The 22,319-nt window shown below is 38.9% G+C and overlaps 1 protein-coding gene across 6 annotated transcripts in view; it reads right to left on the minus strand.

Moving 5' to 3' along the window:
• LOC145997188 (oxysterol-binding protein-related protein 2) overlaps positions 1 to 22,319 on the minus strand; it is a 284,976-nt gene that overhangs the window by 12,989 nt on the left and 249,668 nt on the right. For 4 of the 6 annotated variants that reach the window (XM_083133907.1, XM_083133908.1, XM_083133911.1 and 1 more), the window contains 5 exons: positions 20,693 to 20,797; positions 18,301 to 18,387; positions 16,647 to 16,770; positions 6,944 to 7,090; positions 621 to 703 (listed from right to left, as the gene is read on the minus strand). In XM_083133907.1, the coding sequence (XP_082990033.1) occupies positions 621 to 703; positions 6,944 to 7,090; positions 16,647 to 16,770; positions 18,301 to 18,387; positions 20,693 to 20,797 (546 nt within the window). The remainder of the gene's footprint in view (positions 1 to 620; positions 704 to 6,943; positions 7,091 to 16,646; positions 16,771 to 18,300; positions 18,388 to 20,692; positions 20,798 to 22,319) is intronic. The other 2 variants (XM_083133909.1, XM_083133910.1) reach the window with 2 other exon arrangements.

A 22,319-nucleotide genomic window follows, 5' to 3' on the forward strand; every position in this document is an offset into this window, starting at 1 on the left:
GTTATTATTATTTGTTATCGTGTTCATCATAAGAACTACTCTAAAAATTGTGGTGTGTTCATAAATGATCGTGCATTCATGTAGGCACATGCGCAAATCAATCAATCAATCACGCACACACGCACGCACACCTTTCATTAAAAGAAAATGCTTTTAGTTTTATTCTCACATGTAAAAAGATGCTCGTACAGAGCATTGTTGGATAATGCCAGACAAAAAAGTACCGATTGCCATTATTATTGCATCCAAAGTAAATATATAAACAGAAAATCTATCACATGCGTCATATCAGGAAATTAGGTTCTCATTTAAATCTTAAATAGATACCACTGACCGAAATATTATTTTTTCTAAATTTCCAGACAGCCCTCTTGTTTACAAAAGTTAATGTACTAACGGACGGACTTTTGTATGTAAATATAATGGATGTCCAATATCGCAGCAGGAACTGAGTTCCAGCACCAAACTGATTTGCTTGAATCGAGGAGGTTTGCTGGTGTCAGGATCATTTTAAGCCTGGTATCAGCTCAGCCCTGCTAGTAAAATATTTCATGGGACTACTATACAATTTTAACATAGTGATCAATGAAGAAAGAAAAGTATGGTAAGAACTAAAATACCTGCAATCTGTGGGGCACAATCTCTTCTCCATTCCCTCTTCCATCTCGTTCAGGGACATGGCAAATAGTGTGAATTGATAATACTGAAAAATAAAGAGAGAAATGGTACAACCTTATAAGTAATTGAGAAAGTCACAGTAAATTTTTGGGTTTAGTACTCCTTCACATATCTGCTAGGCTCAATATATAATAAAACAAAAAGTTGAAAAGACACTTCATAACACATTCAGATAGCTATCACAGATGATGGATCAGGTTGAATTTGAAACTGTTATCATCATTAATAAATAATGATAATAATAATAATAATGTTTTAAAAAACTGAAAATGAATAATAAGAACAAAGTTGCCATTCTAATTCAGAGTTGGGGTCAATGGAAGATAGCATCTTCTTCCTTGTTATTCTGGTTTAAATATAAATGATTTAGGGCACACCACAGGAAGTCACCTGAGATGTATTTGGGATCCCAAATGGGAGAATGGGACACTACTCTCATTGTTATCTCCTCTTCAAGAAGCAAGAAAAACTCAGGATTTATCAAAAAACCTAATATTATGCTGGCAACACAGAGTTGCAAAAAGCCAATTTTTTGAAAGGGTGGTAAAAAAAAAAAAGGTAAAGTGTTCCCCTGTGCATAGCACCACGCCATGAAGGCGTATAGGGGGTGTGGGGGTAACGCCCCACACTTTCTTGATCCAGTCGTGAGTGGGAGTGATGTGATCAGCATCACGCCCCTGACCGCCTTTACCCCCTAGGGTTTCCCCCAGGTACCCATGTTATTCAACGCTGGGTGGGCGCCGGAGCCGCTTCCATCGTTAGAAAAGTTCCCGGATTTGAACCGGCCGGGGATCGAACCCGGGACCTTTAGCATGGTAGTCAGACGCGTTACCGACTGAGGGTGGTTTCTCTCCAATAATAATACTAATAAAAAATGCATTTCGGGATGGGATCATGGCAATTTTGGATTGTTCACATTTTAGCAAATTATAGATAACTTCTTTCACTTGCAGTTTTAATTCTAAGTTTAGAAGTTTGTAATGGCATTGTTTCAAACTAGCTAAATAATCTCATATGGTGTATTAGCCAAGAGACAGATTTTGGCCATTGCTCCTAACTATTAATTTGTTTTGCCTTATGTGTGCCTCCCTACCCAATTGCATAGTGGCAATGGCCTTGCCATGCGCAGCTTAACCAAGACAAGAAGGACCCCAGGAAACTCATGAACTAAAGTGCAGAGTCATTTGTTTTCTCCTTTCATTTAACCTCCGCTTCTTCCTGAATGTCCCATGTTGCCATATTTACGGCTTCCTTCCCTTCCCACATTGTCAAAAAATTCAACAATGTTAACGGTTTTACTTTCTCTGTGTTCATTTATTCTCCTTCATGATGATACAAATACTACATTTTGTATACATTTTTGAGGAAAACGTTATATCACTGACTATTATAATTAATTTACAGTATTTATAAAGTATTTATAAATATGAAGTAATATGTAGATCTACTTTCAACAAATAAATTACGTAATCTAACTAGGAAAGAATGAGCCATAGTAGCTCAGCGTTAGAGTGTTTGACTACCATGCGAGAGACCCAGGTTCAATCTCCGGCAGGGAGACCCAGGATTTTTCTATGTATTCAAGTGGCTCCAGCACCCACTGTACCTGGAGGAAACTCTGGGGGGTTAAGGCAGCCAGGGGCATGGTGGTGATTACATCACCCTCACCTTCGGCCGTGATCAAGAAAGTGTGTGGGCCTAACTCCACACACCTTCATAGCGTGGTGCAGAGCACAGGTGAGCACCTTACTTTTACTTATTAACTAGGAAAGAATATATTTTAATCTTCTTCATCAAAACCCAGACATTCATCTCCAGAGGCAAATGAAGAGTCACTTGAAACCACTTCTAAATCAGAAGCTGAGTCCTCATACAACAACACAGCTGTGATCATCATTGACAAGACCTGTGCATCCTTGTGTATGAACTCTATGTGTCTGGAATGCTCTAACACTGCAAGGAAGCAAGAAAGAAATTGTCTAATTCAGAACAGAGAAAATTTCCAGAAATGAAGATAATTAAAAACTGAGTATCAGCGTATAACAAGCATCCTATTTCTTCTTCTTCTTCTCTTCCATTCCCTTATGCCGTTAAGCGTCCAGTACCTCGTTCTGTCCATCTCATCCACTTCGTCCGGTCTCGACTCATTCTTCTCCTTTCATTCTTAGTTTTCGATATTTCAGTCCTATCTTTTCTATTCTATCTTCCCATGTATTTCTTGGCCTGCCTCTTCCTACTCTACCCTCAACCCTCATCTCCATCACTTGCTTGGCTTTCCTATCTTCATTCATTCTATTTACATGTCCATACCACTTCAGCTGGCATTCCTCTACTACTTCAGTCATTGTCATCTTTTGTTTTACCTCTTCTCTTATTCTTTCATTTCTTATTCTGTCTCTTCGAGTTTTCCCCATTGTTCTTATGATATATTTCATCTCTATTGCTTGAAATTTACTTAGATGTTTATCTTGGAGTGTTAAGCTCTCTGTGTCATAGCCATAGGCGCCGACTCCATGGGGCTGGGGGGGGAGGCTTGAGCCCCCCAATGTTAACGATGTGGGGCAGAGCCCCCTAATAATTTTGCTTAAGAGGATCTAATGTATTATTTTGCTTCCCTTGTAAAGTTTACTCTCAATTGTGCCACATGATGTTAACTTTAAATACACATTTGAAATGTTCTAGACCATCAATTTGGGAGGCTGAGACTGCTAAACCATCAACTTTGGGAGGGCTATGAACAGAGACAGCAAAACACATGACTTATTACTATATACTAAGTATGTAATTATGCGTATTGTTAAAATTTTTACTAAAAAGAGTTTCAAAAGATGATGTGCATGAATTAGGGTAGTGGATGGGACATTTGGGCTACAAATGGCTTTAACATGACATTCAGAACAAGATCATTGATATATTAGGGAGATCTGTTTTGCACTCCGTGGTACCAGATATTAAAAGTCGGGAATATTTTGCTATTATGGTTGACGAAACTTGTGACATATCCATCCGTGGACAATTAATATTCTGCATTCCAACTGTGAATAAAAATTTTGATATTTTTGAGGAATTCATGGGCTTTTATGAGATTCCGAACACTGAGGCCAAAACTTAAAAAAGGGAGAGAGTGAGTCATTCATTCATTTATTTCAGTGATCAGAGCCCCCCAATAATTTTGACAAGTCTGCATCCATGGCCATAGCTCATGATGGGAACTACAATTGAGTTGTAGAGTTGCATTTTTGTTTTTGTACTGATCTCTCTTTTTCCAACTAAAGTGTAATACTTTATATTATTTGATAATATGCTGATGCTGCCTTCTTTGTCCTATTCATTATCTCTTGATCAATTTTCCCACTGCTACTTATGATGGTTCCTAAGTATTCATATGTTCTACTTTCTCTAGTTGCTTCCCTTTGCATATTATATTCAGGGCTTCATTTTCCTTGTCCTCTTTAGTCACCCGCATGATCTTACTCTTTTCTATATTAATCTTCATGCCTTTCCTTTTAAGTTCTTCATACCATTCTTCCACTGCTTGCTGAAGTCTCTCAGGTGTATCTGATATCATTGGCATATAATAGTACTTGGATATATACTGGCCTTAATCTCCACATTCCTATTTTCGTTCTATGTGTTCGTCGTTCTTCAGACCTATTTTTAAAGGGAAAAAGTGCATGTTATACGCTGGCAAATACGGTACTGGAAGAAAGTCATACATTTTGGCAATAGAAGGGCTGGGTTACATGGTAAACAGCTGTTTGCATCAGCCACACTTCATCCACCACTTATGGTTCATAATTCGAAGGTGGTTCTCTATTCTTTGTCGAGCTGTAAATAAGGGATATGCAGTGCTCGAAGTGAGGGGGAAGGGGGGAATGCAGGGGGGTGCTATTCTCCACCTAGCAATCTAAGTCGAAAAAACAACCAAAAAGCCAGGGGGAAAAAGAAGCAAAACTTTGTGTGACCAATTGCAACTCTAAAGCAATATAATAAATGTGACTAACCCATTCCCTACAAGGCATCCTTCTGCTCTTCCTGCTTTATCACTCACTTTTGCTGGCAGCAGACTATGAGGCGCATTTCAAAAGAAAGGGTCAATTATTTATGAAAAGTGACTGGCAACAGTGATCGGATCGCACCTGCACAGTAACACCAACTGGTCCATTGGCGACCTAACAATCATATTTTCGCTAGTCAACTGTTGGTTATTGTGTGAGTTAGTGTATCAAAATTGTTGCACAAATAGACAATCCTGCCTGTTGAGAAGTATGGTCTGTGATTCGATTTCTTAACGCCAAAAGTCACATTGCTGCCGAAATTCATCGAGAATTGTGTGAGTGTATAACTCAAATGTAATGAGTGAAGATAAAGTACGGTATTGGTGTCTGGCGTTCACACCCAGCAAAGGCGAAAAAGTTCAAGCAAACTCCATCTGTACAAAAATTCATGTCAACTGTGTTCTGGGACCAGCAAGGTGTGCTTTTGATGGATTTCATGGAGCCAGGGAAAACATTCACATCGCAGGTGTACTGTGAAACGGTATCAAAACTTATACATGCCATGTATAACCGATGACGTGGAATGCTGCTCTCAGGAACTTTAAGGGGAACTTTTTGATCAATCCTCTGTAGCTTCCGGACCTTACACCTAGTGACTATCACATCTTCCTGTACATCAAAAAGTGTCTTGCATGTCAACGATTTGAAGAAACTGAGGTGTTGAAATTGGCAGTGTTGGATTGGCTAAACTCCAAGAAAACAAACTTCTATGCAGAGGGTATAAAAAGCTTGTTCAATGGCACTAAAATTGCTTGGGAAATAATGGTGACTATGTTGAGAAATGAAGTAGATATGTATGTCTTTGTAACCACTAAAAGAACGTTCCTACACTTCTTTTCTTCTTTCATGTAATCAATTGGCCCTTATTTTTTAAATGCACATCGTATTAAGTCCACTTAATTCTGGTAATCACTGCCACCAAATGCCTTGTTGTGTCCATTTGGGCCCAATGAGGATGGGAGTGAAATTCATTGCTAGTGTTAATAATATATTAGAAAGGAAAATAAAAGAAGGCATGAGAAGTATGTTAACAATATACTATCAAGACAGTAGCATTATAAAAAAATTGGCATAAAAACATAAGACCTGGAAAGTGTGAGATTATGTGTTTCATGAACAACAATCTTGGAATTGATTCAACAAATTTGCATGGACGTCTGCAGGATTTTTTCCAGGGAGGGGCAAGGAAGGTATTTTTTTCCCAAGGGGGGGCAAACAAGGCACATTTTCCCCAATAATAGTATTGTTCCCTCAAAAAACATTGCTTAAATTTGAATTTATCATATTCATACAATAATTAATACATATTGTTGTGGCTGAAATGAAATTATATGTCAAAAATATATAATTCTTGGTTGACTTTTATTTTCCAGGGGGGGCATGGCCACCCCTTGCCCCCCCTTCTGGATGCCCATGTAAATTAGTACCATACAATACAAGTGTTTTTCTATCTGTTCCTTTTATGATGTAAATGAGAACTTTGTGGAACATTACTTGTTACAAAATAATCAATATACTGTTTATAAATCCACAGGGTGGCAATGAAGTCTGGAGTTCATTTGGTGAACTTTTTCTTAATGCAAAACTAATGTATATTTTCTTCATGCAAAATATGCTCCACATGTCCACCACCTGTCTCAACATATTTTTCTAAAATGTTTCAACATGCTTCCTTGAATTCTCTTCAAAATGTGAGAATCTACAGCAGCCGTTGCAGTGTTGTTTTTTTTTGTTTGTTTTTTTCGCTCCAGGAGATGATCTAGTTCAAGGATTTTCACAGCATACACCTCACATTTCAAAATTCCTCACATGGCAAAGTACATGGGATTGAGATCAGGTGATCATGGTGCTCATCCTGCATGGTCTCTTCTCCCAAACCCAGCATTCGCGGAACATTTAATCAGTAAAACATACTGCCACTATTTCCAGATTTTTGGCCACTCTATGCAGCGAGTGATAATACAAATAATATAGTTTGTAATTATTCTTGCATGAAGATCATTAACTGTAAGGGAGATTTCCCAATGAAGTGACATGTGTCGTTTCACTTGAGTATTTCAGCAATCAAATGCAGGCTTGTGAAGCCTATCGTTGTGAAACACTGCTGTTGGTCGGTTCATTTCCAAGTGACATGTGTTCAGTGCTCATGTGACTTCAGTGTGAAATCTCCCTAAGATAGAAGCAAAATCAACCAAAAGTATGCATACATCAGCGGTTCTTTCAGGCCTTGGATCTGCTTCCCATAAGGTTGTAGAGTTTGGAATGTCAATTGAGTACGTGGAATCACATTTTGGAACTTCCCCTTCTGGAACATCAGGTGGTCCCCCTTCTTCCACACTATTCATGCCCACAGGCTGCAAGAAAGAATATTAACAAAAGATTAGGTGTTCTGTCAGAAAAATTCTAAAAATGTTGCTAATGTGCACAGTAGGGATGGAACTGATTTATTGGTACTCTATAGATATAGGGATATTGGTGTATTAGCTTATCAAATACATTACTGATAACTTTTTGCTCATACATATCTATGCATAGTGGGGCATCCCCGATGGTGCAGTCGAAGCATCGTCACCTTGTAATCAAGTGGTTCGATACCCAGTGGAGGCACATAGTGGTTCGGATTCCACTTTAAACTGTGGGTCCAGTCCCGATTAGCCTTACTGTGCATAAAGTGGACTTAAAACACAAACTCAAAACTCAATATCTATGCATAGCATACAAAGTAGAGAAAAATTCTGCCATCGCTGTTGCCTTTAATAGATGTGATTGATTTGATTATTAATATTTGTATGGGCAAGTCAGAACATAGGTTATAGGTTATTTTGCCAATAACACAATATTGGGATAGGCCCCTTAACTAAAACAAAATTGGAGCCTCCCGATGGTGCAGTGGTATCGTTGTTGCCTTGTAATCAAGGGGTCCCAGGTTTGATGCCCAGTGGAGGCACATAGTGGTTTGGATCCCACTTTAAATTGTAGGTCCAGTCCCAATTAGCCTTACTGTGCCTAAAATGGAATTAAAACACCAACTCAATCAATTAAAACAAAATTGAGGATAAGAACTAATAAGCAAGTAAAATGTGTGTTAGGAACTTTCTTACTCAATTTTTAAAACTAATTCATTCATTCATTTATTACTTAACAACATAGGCGTAACTTGGCAGGGGCAAGGGGGCAAAATTTCCAGGTTTACAAGTCAGGGGACCTGAGGAGCAAAGTAATAAAAAGTCATATTTGTGATTTCTAAAATGTCACAGTAATTCAGAAAATAATCCTGAATGCTGTTTTTATTGGATGGAAAACTTTTCGAGTCTCTTCCCATAAACTTAAGCCCCAGGTTTGATATTACTCCTCTCAAAATTAGGCCCAGTTTGATTCTATCCCCTCAAAACTAGGCCTAAGTATAATTCTGCCCCCTCAAAATTAGGCCGTTTGATTCTACCCTCTCAAAATTAGTCCCAGTTTGATTCTGCTCCACCAAAATTAGGCCCAGTTTGATTCTTGCCCCTCAAAATTAAACCCAAGTTAATTCTGCCCCTTCAAAATTAGGCCCAAGTTTAATTCTGCCCACTCAAAATTAGGCCCACTTTGATTCTGCCCCCTCAAAATTAGGTCCCAAGTTACGCCCATGCTTAACAAGAACTAAAATTATACTCTCCGAGAACTAAAATCTTCTTACCTAGGTTAAAAGCTGGGAATGTAAAGAGACACTCAGCACATATGAGGACAAAATACAGGACAACACTCACAGCCCTATACAGGATTAGCCTGGCCAAGGGATCAGGTGCCAGAGGATCATTGGCCTGCAAGAAGCAGTTACCAGGGTGGAAGTGGGGTTGACTTTAGCGCTCTCAGAAGTTGCCCCTTACAACTAACTTTTAATAGATATGAACATAATTAATTTACCATGGTTTGGCAAAGAAAATGTCTTAATATGCAGCAAAACCTATTGCAGTCACCTGCTTATATGTCAGAGGCGTCTCCTGAACGCATTTGTGGTGCATGCTGCGCATGCGTCAATTTTGGGAAAAGGGACAGCTTGCTCTGCGACGACATTAATGAGCATTCATTATGGTTGCGGTAAACGTGGTTTAAAAATACTTATGTGAAATTTTTAAATTTCACACTTCCGCATTGCACAATTTAATGGTTAAATCCTATTAATTTCGAAGATCCACTGTCTTCATTCACAAAAGGGTACGGCGTTTGAAGCGGAGATGGTACCGCGTCACTGCATTGTTTGTTCCCGGGTAGCGGTAGTTGCGATTTCTCCCATTCGGCAGCGCTGGCATGCACATCTTGGTTTGCGTCGTCTGCTTCCTGTTGTCAGGTGGCGTTGCCAGTTGGGGGTTGGCGGGCTGGGCCATGCTGTTCGGCAATGTGCCGATCCTGCTCCTCGCGTGACTGGAGGGGGGTGCAGTATGTGCACCGCATCTTTTCTTTTTCAGGTCGGGGATCTTTCTGAGGACAGGGTGCCAAGTTGGGTGTGCCTGTTCATTGTCCAGGTTCAGTGCTGGTTTCTGTTGGATGATAGCATGGGTTTCTTTGATGGAGTTTTGTTAATCCGTTCTTGGACAGTGCGGATGGTTCTGCCAATGTAGGTGTTGTGGCATTTGCATGTGGTCTTGTAGACACCGGGGGATGCAAGTTTGGGTAGGTAGTATCTCTTGAAGTTGGGTAGTGCCCTTCCGATTTGGGATATGGGTTTGTGTGCTACTCGGATGTTGAAGGGTTTGAGGGCCTTGGCAAATTTGCCAGATGTGGTGGGGTGGTATGGAAAGGCGATCCATTTGGGTTTAGGATTTTGGTTCGGGTTATCTCTGTTTCTTGGGTGTCTGAGCTGGGCTTCTGTTTTTGCACACCACATGGATAGTTGGTGCTCGGTGTAACCGTTGTTTAGGCCTATTTCAGTTACGCATGCTATTCATCTTGCAGGTCATCTTCTGTGCACCTGTGTGCGAAGGCTCTTCTGTAGAAGTTCATCCATACTCCAGCTTTCTGTTTTGGTGGGTGGTTGGATTTTGCATGGATGTACTGGGTGCCCGAGCCTGGTTTCCTGTATACGGATGTGATGATGATACAGGAAACCAGGCTTGCGCACCCAGTACATCCATGCATAATCCAACCACCCACCAAAACAGAAAGCTGGAGTATGGATGAACTTCTACAGAAGAGCCTTCACACACAGCTGCACAGAAGATGACCTGCAAGATGAATAGCATGCGTAACTGAAATAGGCCTAAACAACGGTTACACTAAGTGCTAACTATCCATGTGGTGCGCAAAAACAGAAGCCCAGCTCAGACACCCAAGAAACAGAGATAACCCGAACCAAAATCCTAAACCCAAATGGATCGCCTTTCCATACCACCCCACCACATCTGGCAAATTTGCCAAGGCCCTCAAACCATTCAACATTCGAGTGGCACACAAACCCATATCCCAAATCGGAAGGGCACTACCCAACTTCAAGAGATACTACCTACCCAAACTTGCATCCCCCGGTGTCTACAAGACCACATGCCAATGCCACAACACCTACATTGGCAGAACCATCCGCACTGTCCAAGAACGGATTAACGAACACGTAAAAGATGCCAAAAATGACACACCAAAATCGGGCCTCTCTCAACACCTCCACTCCACTAACCACACCATCTCCTCCATATCCATACTTCACCCAACCGGCTCTGTCATAGAAAACACCATCAAAGAAACCCATGCCATCATCCAACAGAAACCAGCACTGAACCTGGAAAATGGACAGGCACACCCAACTTGGCACCCTGTCCTCAGAAAGATCCCCGACCTGAAAAAGAAAAGATGCGGTGCACATACTGCACCCCCCTCCAGTCACACGAGGAACAGGATCGGCACATTGCGGAACAGCATGGCCCAGTTCCCCAACCCCCAACTGGCAATGCCACCTGACAACAGGAAGCAGACGACGCAAACCAAGATGCACACGCCAGAGCTGCTGAATGGGAGAAATCGCAACTACCGCCGCCCAAAAACAAACAATGCAGTGACGCGGTACTATCTCCGCTTCAAATGCCGTACCCTTTTGTGAATGAAGACAGTGGATCTTCGAAATTAATAGGATTTAACCATTAAATTGTGCAACGCGGAATTGCAAAATTTTCTAAATTTCATGTAAGTAATTAATGAGCATATCTACATTCTAATTTCTTCATATAGCAGAAGTATTTATTTTAGACGAGAGCGCTCAGCTACGCTTATATTACATTCTTGGATCTGAAGTGAAAGAAAGTAATAATTATTTTCCCACAATTGACGCATGCGTCACTTCAGATCCAAGAAATGTAATATAAGCTTAGTTGAGCGCTCTCGTCTAAAATAAATACTTCTCCTATATGAAGAAATTAGAATATAGAAAGGCTTATTAATGTTGTCGCAGAGCAAGCTGTCGTTTTTCCCACAATTACCGCATGCGCAGCAATGCGTTCAGGAGACGCCACTGTTATATGTATTGACTAATAGGGTGTACAATTAGCCTTTATGTACATAAAGTATGTACACATTCCTCATGAGACCTTTGTAATTTTATACACGATTGGTTAATCTGCAGCTTCTAAATAGATATCAGTAAAAATTTCATATCGGTCCATCCTTAGTGCACAGGCAGAAGACAAACTTATGAAGATATGAGATAATGCCAATTGCAGAACTACCTTTCCATTGAATTTGTAATTCTTGGATAATTCTGAGATGGTAAAAAAAAATACAGATAAACCTAGCAAATTGAAGAAGAAATGGTGAGGAAAGTAAATGAGAATTTCAGACAGAATAAAACACACTATGCTCAATGGTGCAAGAGCTGTTGAAGGGCAAGGCATGCCAAGTAGATTTTTACTGGGTGATGCACAATTAGCAGACCAAGTCCCATTTTCTAGCTTTCAAGACTGGAGTCCACCACTATTGCTTTCAAGATACTGGGTCAATGCCGTAATATTCGAGCTTCCACCAGGTATTGAACCTGGGACCACTTCAGTATGGTCAAAGAAGATGCAGAACAGAAAACAAACTAGAAAGAATTGATGATAATAGCAGTGGGGACTGGTGATCTGGCTCCATGGGTGGGCACTTCAGCCTCGCATCTAGAAGGAATGTTATCATCCCTCTCGCTCACACCCGTTCTTACGTACATAATGATCCTAAATGTATCAGTAACTCAAGTTATGACTTTCTTTCACTGATAATGCGATTATATGGTAGGGTTGGAAATTTTTAAGAATATGATTTTTTTACAAATTGAAATACCTTGGTGATTTTATCCTTGATGGCGAGAAGAAAGTTATTATTGGGCTATGATGAGCTTGTTTTGGTTTTGAAGTCCACTTTATGTAAATAAAGGCTAGTCAGGACTTGACCTTCAGTTTAAAGTAGGATACAAACCACTAAGTGCCTCCACTGGAGGACACACTCAGTCCACACTGGCCTGCTTCATACTTTATAATTTCTTTCCCTTCCGTTGTATCTGTATTATTACTGCAGTTATTGCATGTTTTGTAGTTAAACTTCCCTCCCTTGTTCCATTGTCCACAATATGCAAGACACAGGTTTCACTTTCAGTTCCGACTCCCCCACTCCCGTTCTTACTCCTGTCACGCTCAAAACAAGGTAAGATGGTGATGATTGAAATTTCTCTTTTAAAAAAGATCCCTCAATTTTCCATGATGTAACATGGTCTCGAATGGAATGGGACCGTAACACTACATTCCAGCGCATGACTGTAGATACTAACATGTGTGGTTTCATGCGAATGAAGTACCTATGACTCAAGCCAGAAGAGAGAACCGATTTTCTCTATGCTCTTGCTGCAGACAGCTTCAGAACTGACACAAATCGAAATGTGTTTGCGAGCACAATCTACTTGAGGGACCGAGAAAAAAGTTGCTGAATTGAAGCAAATGGCAGGTGAAGTGGCGTGGGAACATTTTATGTTTTGAAGAAGATGGTGTTCAATGAATAACTATAATACAAATTATTTGAATTATTTGCATTACATATTTATTTTCGTGTGCACGTGCGTGGCTGCGGTGGCTCAGTCGGTAACACATCTGACTACCATGCTCAAGGTCCCAGGTTCGATCCCCGGCCGGTTCAAATCTGGGAACTTTTCTAACGTTGGAAGCGTTGCGTTGCCCACCCAGCGTCGAATGACATGGGTACCTGGGGGAAACCCTAGGGGGTAAAGGTGGTCAGGGGTGTGATGCTGATCACATCACCCCCACTCATGACCGGATCAAGAAAGTGTGGGGCGTTACCCCCACACCCCCTATACGCCTTCATGGCATGGTGCTAAGCACAGGGGAGCACTTTACATTCTTTTTACTTTTTACATGCAAGGTAATGGTATAAGTGATGGTCAATAAAAAAAACTGTAGAATATTTCCATTTTATATTTTGCTTATTTTACATCTACCTTTCCATCTAGGTCAATAGCTATGATGGGGGTCAATGGCTGATTGATGCAAATGTGCCATGCACTCCAGTAGGGTGGTTAGGTAAATCTGATTCTACCAGCAAGCAACACACTTCCAGCTGCTTCGCAAAGTTGTGTTCTAATGGAACAAAAACCTTTTGAAGGCCCTCTATATTTTGCAAAGTTCACTTGGCTTCTTCAGGAATTGGAACGTTAAAGTATATGGTTCCCACAGAAGTATGGCCTATGCTGCAACCAGTTTAAGCCTCCTACGGATACCTATTTTCATATTTTTGTTGAGGCATTCTCTTAAGATACAAGTGCCCTTGTTTTAGAATTTAACCTGTGAAGAATCCAAGTGAATATACAGGACATATTGTAATGTGGGGTTACAACCTTAAGATGTGCCAAGGTAATTTTTTTAATAATACCTTTATGTTCATAAACAATTATAACAAAAACAAAATGGCAGAAATTTCCATTAGGTTACAGGCTGTTTGTAGGAATAACGAATCATAAAATTATCAACAATATAACTGTTATCTGATATGCGTACATCAGCTGGTACTACTTAATCTGTTCCATATAAAAAGTTAACGTTTCAGCAGCTGACTACTATGTTGTCGTACGTCCATCTCTACTAACTCTTAAGGAGAGCTGATTGAAGTTGGACATATGTGGATTTTGAATACACATGATTTGCACAAATATTTTACTCATGTTGATAATTCACACCAGTTAACATCCCAATTCATCGCTTTGGATTGATTCATTTGTTGTTTTAAGTCCACTTTATGCACAGTAAGGTTAATCGGGACTGGACCTACAGTTTAAAGTGGGATCCGAACCACTGTGTGCCTCCACCGGGTATCGAACCCGGGACCCCTTGATTACAAGGCGACGATCCTACCACCGTGCGATTAGCCTTACTGTGCATAAAGTGGACTTAAAACAACAAATCAATTGTCGCTTTGGGATATGACGTATTAAGAGTAATACAGAGATTTGTTTCCGATCTATGGTGACGGAATTGCCCATCTTGTGCAGCACCATCAAGCGGGAAGAGAACGAAGCTGCCAGTCATGTAGGCACGTTGGACTGTTGACTGTACGTGACAGGTGTGGTCAGTGCGTATCGAGAAGAATGCAGCTGAAAATCAGTGCATATTTGGAGGGTTACATAACTGCACTTTCCGACGTAAACTACAGTTATAGTGCCATTATAAAACTGTGCGAGGAGCGTGGATTCACTGTCCAAAAATGGGATATCACGGGTGTTGAAAGGAGCAGGTAAGGCGAGGTGTGGGATGATTCCTGTGGGGCAGAAACAGGCCAACCCCCGGCCTACCACTAGCCGCACCAGCTACAATTCAAGAAGTCAGGGTGCTGGTCACCAGGGAGAATCCATCCACACAGAGAAGTATCGCGAACTGGCTACAAACATCACTGAAGCCAGTGCACATCATCATTCACCGCGATTTGGTTTTGGAAAAGCGACTCAAGGGGCATGTTCATAAGCTCTTGCTAAAACACATCCAGGAACAGAACGTTGCACAACTGTCAAAAGCTTTATGAGCAGCACCTCTCAGGTGAAAAGTGGAAGTTCAATGTTACATTGGACGAGGCATGTCTTAATCTTGATGACTGTCACAAGCCACGTGCAATTTTATATCGATTGACAGGTGCGAGGGACTTTCAAAGATGGTTCACTGAATGTAAGGAAAGTTTTGGCACAGGTTTCATGATCATTGCTGGATACATCGTGTTGCCAAAAATATGAAGGCTAATTCCGATTATTATCAGGCTAACATCCTGACTCCCGTTTATCACCATGACATTCCCCATCTCTACGGGAGGGACCAGAATCGTGTGTGGGTGCATCAAGACAAGGCGTCAAGTCACACATCTCGCTCAACCCATCTCTTCCTCCAACAAATGGCAGAAGAAACTGGAATTCGGGCCATTCCTTTAACAGACATTCCAGTGAACTCACCTGATGCCTCACCGATGGACTTTTGTACCTTCGGCCTACTGAAATGAGTCTTGTCTCGCAGGAGACCCCACACCATTGAAGGGCTATGGAAAGCCTGTCAGGAGGAGTGGTTGAGGCTGGACCAATCTCCTACAGTGGAAACTTCACTGTCGGGCAATTGCCAAGATTCAGGGCCACCAAACAGAGCACTCTCGATGGTGGCAACATGGTTTCTCTTAAGGTAGGTGCAGTTTGAAATCATCACCATAGATCGGAAACAACCTCTGTAGAAAACGATAATGTCAACAACTCATTTCTGATGAAATGTGGAGATACGACAGAACAGTATTCAGCCAGCAATTTGTCTATGAGCCATTCCGTCTATGAGCCATTCCATGTGAAAGTGGGCAAACAAGGTTAATTTATTTTTATTCAAAACATCACTTATTATGTGTGAAATTAAAGGGAAAACTATGCAGTTTAATGGTTTTTAAATAATATTTTGTTTCAAATCTATTACTTTTTATAGTAGAAGTGTGATTTTATGTGTGGGGTTTTCACTTAATTTAGTTTCATTATGATGTAGCATTATACCGTAAGAAAACTAAATGAATTCTAATTTCATTGTAATTGTATCATTTATTGTTTATATATATTAAGCTCTGAAGTATCCTACGTCATTTCTGAAACAAACCTTAGTTTGAAGAATCTAATTATGATAATTTTAATAGGCTTTGCAGTGTTCCATAATCCTACAAAGTAAATAACGTGCATGATGTCACACCCATCATAAAATTGTCACACACGTCATAGATAAAAAATGTTTATAAAAAAGGATGTAGTAAAATTTTTTGAAACTAAAAGCATCTAAATGTCTACCAAAGTTAGCTTTGTAAAAAATAAAAATCGTTTCAGTAAACCCATGAATTTCACAGTTTTCTGAAAGACTGAGAAAGGTCCTAAAGTCAGGTCTCAGAAGTGTCACACCCGTCACAATTAGAAAAACATGTATTTTTTTTAGCTGAAAATTGAGATGAGGGAGGAATATTCTGAAAATAAATACCTTTCGTCAAGGAAAATTAAATTACATGAATTGATAGATTGGATTGAATTGTTGCCTTAGGTCCACTTTATGCACAGAAAGGCTAATTGGGACAGGACCTACAGTTTAAAGTGGGATCCGAACCACTGTGCCATGTGCCTCCACCAGGTATCGAACCCGGGACCCCTTGATTACAAGGCAACGACATTATCACTCTGATGAATTGATAAGAGTTGCATATTTGAAGGTGCTAAGACAATATTTAGAAAATGAATGTAAATTTGTCTGAATGTCACACCCTTCACACTGGAAACCCCTATATAGAATATGGTGCCACATAAGAAGTTATATTTTAATTGTAAATGTTTTGCTGCTGAGAGCAATGCATTTGGCAATAAATATGTTACTAAATATGAAATTTTACAGTCTAATTATCTCCTACATAACTAACCTCAACATCCAAAGATTTGAAGGCACTGACTTTGAGGCTGTTCAGTTTTGCCAGGACCTTCTTTGGGGTGTGCGAAGGACTCCCACTAGGCGTGTGACCTTTTCCTTTGGAGTCCCCGTCATGCCTGAAAAGAGTAACTTAGGTTAACAGTTTAATTCAATAACACAAGCGCTGATAAAATGTAGATGGTATAACATTTTCCCCTTCAGTATGTATCAAACAAATCTCTCCCTTGAATAGAGAAAGAAATTGTGTGTGAAAGTGTTGTATCTTTAGGGGGGAAAAATGCATGTTATGGAATTTTTCTTGAAGAAATGTCAGAGTCCAATTGCTATTCTTAATATTTAATGGAATTACACTATTTTGAATTCATAGCACAAACATACTTGAAATCTATTCTTGATTGATTTGGTTTATTTTACTTTGCATTTCTGCCACTTTTGGCTAATTATGAAGATGAGTGATGATATGATGAAGAGACGCTTGCAAAGAACACTCTTTATCAGGCAGAGATTCAAACCTGGGACCCCTGACATCCTAGCATGCTTGCTAACCACTGTGCCTTGGAGGTGGGGGTTCTTGTATAACTATAAAATTATTTATTGTGTCACTTGGTTCATCTACTGATTTCAGTGATTCACTCTTACCATTCATAAAAGGCTGCTCTAACAGTAACTCACTGAAATCAATAGACAAATACAGTATTTTTTTGAAAGACGCATAGAATTATTATATAATTGTACAAGAAAAGGAATTACTCTACTGCAGATGATTTGTGAGACTTAAAAAAAAAAATAATGCTGTACATTATCATCACTCAATAGGGTCAAAAGATGAGGATATAGAGAGGGATATATAATAATTTCAAAATTTGAATTTTATAAATATAATATTGTTTGAATTGCTATTTTTATTATGGTGATGGTGGTATTTTGATAATGATGATGAAGTGATGAAGGTGATCAAGTTGCAAGGTGTAAACAAGTGTGAGGAATATGACTAAGTGGTAAGAGGTCATTTGAAAAAATGTATATGCGCAAGATTTGCTTTGATTATCTATGCATAAGAATGTTTTATGTCTCCCCAATCTAATTTTCATTTGTAATAGAAATCGGATTTAACGATGCACCTCCCTTGCACATGCATGTTTACATAATTATTGCAGACATGATATTCACATCTTAGATATGTTATAGTTATGATAGACATCCACAATAACAGGCAGTAACTTCCGCATCAAAGAACATAGTTTGAATGCCATTAGATGATCTTACAGTCAAAAAGTTAAGGTTAGTATTGGAACAGCATTAAATATCTTCCATTGAAGATTTATAAATTATGTTAGCTCTCAGTTCGGAGAATTAAAAAAAGTTTGTGCTGTAAATTTACAGCTTAATGATGGCTTGTCTGCAACCACTAAGTCATGCAGAGAATCTTTAATTTTATATTAGAATTCACCATATATTTTATGCATTACAAAAAAGTACAGCAAAGTACAGCCTCTTGCATTATCCAATATCTTCATGCATTTCTTCTTTTGTAGTTTATTCTGAATCTTGATTGCTTAACTCAGCGAGAGCCACTGCTACTCACATTGAGAAGCAGCAGATAGAAATCTGTTAGTGAAAGTGTCAGTGATTCTGGATATATATACCTGTGATTGTTTCCATCAATTGTCTCTTCTGAACTACTGTTTACCTGTATTGGATTGATATATGACCAAAAACGGTATCGTCTGGATCTGCAAAGAGTGAAGATGTTTCATTTGCCTATGAAACTTAAGTTGCTTTAACTTAATGTTAAAATAAACTGTAAACAAAATCGAAACAAAAAAATCTCTTATTATGTTTGAAAGAAACAAGAAACTAAAACATCAATGTAATTAAGAGAGTACTGTGTTGGTAATCATGAAATTATATATATATATATATATATATATTTTCACACTGTCTGGTGTGAATATTTTGTGTTAATTCCTGCTGTAGGAAACCAGAGTTTCACGACCAAATACTGTGAAAGCAATAAGCAGGGAGCAACTTGAATGTAGAAATAGACAGACAATGGCTGATCTTGTAATAATAATCATAAATAGGTGGGGGGAGGGGGGTATCTGGTAGGTGACAATTATCACTGGATATTTCCAAGAAATTTCTGACACTTGTAACACAGAAAACTTGGAACTATGCACTTTTAATGCATGTCCATTCAAAACTTTCCCACTTAATACGATCCTGAAAATAAGTAAATTATTTTACAAAGTTTCCATCTGGATGGGTACTTTTTCAAATTCTGGTACCAATATTTTGGCATCCCAAACATATAAGTTTCAACATTAGTTCTCAAAGGACCAGTTTTATTCTAATTTTTCATTCTTTTTTTATTTTTTTGTTTGTTCAACTGAAAGCCATATTTTCTCAATGCAAATTGTATATGCTCAAAATGTACATTTATGCTTCTCAAATTCCTGGATGCTGGATATAAGACTAAAATGTAGAATGTGTGCAAGAGTTTGATGTAACAAAGACAATTTGTTACGCACCCTCCTCATGAAAGTTATTTTCTTGAGGCTGCATGTGAATGGTTCTAAAAACAAATGTTTCAGATTGTATCAAATTTCTTCAGATAAGTCGAATTCAAAAACTTGGAAAATGAGAATAAGATGCACGCAATAGACACGAGGTTTCTGCAGAGTCAAGAATGGAAAAGGAGGAGATGTATCATGTAATGAAGACATCAGAAAAAATAATAGAAGTAGAAAAATCTACACTGCAAAATAGAGAGGACATGCACCAGGCATATGAGAAGAATGGGCAAGATAAGGCTACCAAATGAAATGGAGGATGAACAACATGGAAAGAACAAACAAACTGTGCAAGGAATGGAAAGATGAAGAAATGGAATCAGGAGAATGGTGACTGGGAAGCTGACCCATCTAGAGGATGGAAACTGCAGACAAAGATGATTAATAAGACAACATGTCATTTGATTCTTAGTAAGGATGGAGTACATTAATCTGCACTTTATCAGTATCGTTGATGTAGGCACATCAGTAAAACAACCAACAATTTTACTGATCAGATATATCTAAAAATAACCTACAATTTATTGCAATAATGCATTTTTGTTGAGTAAAAAGGTAAAGTTTATAAACCCTTATTCTGTAAATTAAATTTCTAAATAGGCAAAACCTATTGCAACAAACTGCTTTCATATTCTTCACAAAAAGTTGACTTCACTTTGAATAACCCTGTATTAATTAAGGATGTAAGTTAACCAGTCTTCATGGAACATTTGCAGTTTTATAAGAGATTATTAGCGTAGTGGTAACATTGCCACCTTGTAATCAAGAGGTCCTGGGTTCAATACCCAGTGGATGAACACACTGGTTTGGACCACTTTAAACTGTAGGTCCAGTCCCAATTAACCTATCTGTGAATAAAGTAGGTTCAAAACAGCAACTCAACAACAACAGATCGGTAAATTTAATATTCTAATCTATTGATTTCACTGTGGCACAGTGGTAGCATTGCCACCTTGTAATCAAGGGGTCCCGGGTTAGATACCCGGTGGAGGCACATAGTGGTTCGGATCCCACTTTAAACTGTAGGTCCAGTCCCAATTAGCCTTACTGGCATAAAGTGGACTTAAAACACAAAATCAATCAATCAATCAATTTATTGATTTCAGAAAAAAAAATTCCACCAGTGCATCCTTTATTCTTAGTTATGAGTAGAAGGATGTGATCAAATGTATTCCTCCTGCAAGGGTACTCTATATGAGAATGTACCTATCTGCTAATGAAACAACTAAACTCACATGTAAACTTCCTCACTGAAATTACTTTTCCTCTCTTTTGAGCATCGGAATCTTCTATAAATATCCAAAAATTACTTGTCATATTGTAACAATAGGTTGGATACATTTTGTATGATATAAACTGAGCACATTTGCCCATGATTACTATTTTCAATACCTGCTTTCACAAACCACAAATTTATATCGGAAGTACTTAAAGCACCTCTTCAAGGTTTAAAACTAAGACTTACCTAAACTTATGAGCATTGTCCTTCATGTAATCTTCGTACGAAGCTATATCTGTGTATCGGATAAATTCTGTCCATTTTCCATACAAGAAGTACAACTTTTTCTTCCTGTGAATATAACAAAACAATCTTATCTACTGGAAAACAATTTTACACACAAACAAAGCATTTTTTAAATATTTTTATTTTTTCCTTGTGCCGAACATGCGCAAACTGTTTTCTAAACTTTATAGGTACTAAAAGGTTCCCAATATTTTAAAATATATATAGCAATAAATAAATTATAGCTGCAGTAGCTCAGTCATTAGGGTGTCTAACTATGATGCAAGAGACCCAGGTTCAATCCCTGGTAGGGAAAAACCGGGATTTTTTCCACCTGTTCAAATGGTTCTGGTGCCCACTCAGCATCCTACAAAGGAAACTTGTGGGGGGGGGGTTAAAGGCAGCCAGGGGCGTGGTGCTGTTCACATCACCCCCACCTTCTACCGTGATCAAGAAGGAAGTGTGGGCCCCTAACTGCACACCCCTACACACCTTCATGGCATGGTGCAAAGCACAGGGGAGTACTTTACTTTAGTTTATATAGCAATAAAAATACATGCTTCAGCATACTCTGCCGTGGCACCTTCAGGTCAATATACTTCAGGCAGCATTGAAATACTCCTTCTCGTTTATGGTTGTTATATTCATTTAAACATGTTTTTGATGTAACATTTTGGGAAAACAGACACTCACTGCATCAGACACTTATTCCTGGCTTCATTAATGACAGAGATTTGATGCCATGTTCTTATACCTGTAGCACTGATATAAGTTGTCGTCGCCTTGTAATCAAGGAGTCCTGGGTTCAATACCTGGTGGAACCACAAGTGGCTCAGATTCCACTTTAAACTGTATGTCCAGTCCCAATTAGCTTTACTGTGCATAAAGTGGACTTAAAACACCAACTCAACAACAACACTGATATAAGTACAAATAAATGTTTGGAGACAGGACCATTTGTTCTCCCAAAATGTTACATAAAAAAAAAATGTTATATTTTATGTCACATTTCTTCGAATTTTAGCTAATCATGACAATGAGGATGGGTGATGATGTGATAAAGGGTCACTTACAAAGATCACCCATGCCCAGGTAGTCATCAAGAACCCACAAACTTCAATGGTGAGATCGAAACATCAAAAAAATGATGTTTAAATGCTTTTAACAACTGTAAACTAAAATAATTCTATAACGCAAGCAATGTGTACATACAAGAAAAGTATTTTATTTACAGCTTCTGTCTCTCCTTCTAACTCAACTGGAACTGGCCAGATCATCTATATTTTGTCCGAAATTGTGCTGTAGGGTTCCTGCTCTCAATTCAGTACAACACATTGAAAAACTAACAAGAAGTTCTCAATTCCTATAATAGTAAATGACACTCACGTCCCTTTCATTTTCCTAAGAAGGCAGTAGCTCCAACCACCTGATATCTAAAATTAGGTCACTAAACCACCGAGTTGTTTAAAGCTATCAATAAATTATGCATTACTGTAAAATTTGTTTTATTTTAATTATCTTTTCTGCCACTTTTGGCTAATCACAAAGACACATTGTTGTACGAGTAATTGACAAGCATCTCGACATG

The sequence above is a fragment of the Lepisma saccharinum genome, chromosome 13, assembly GCF_977018435.1.
Source record: "Lepisma saccharinum chromosome 13, izLepSacc3.1, whole genome shotgun sequence".
Classification (NCBI taxonomy): domain Eukaryota; kingdom Metazoa; phylum Arthropoda; class Insecta; order Zygentoma; family Lepismatidae; genus Lepisma; species Lepisma saccharinum.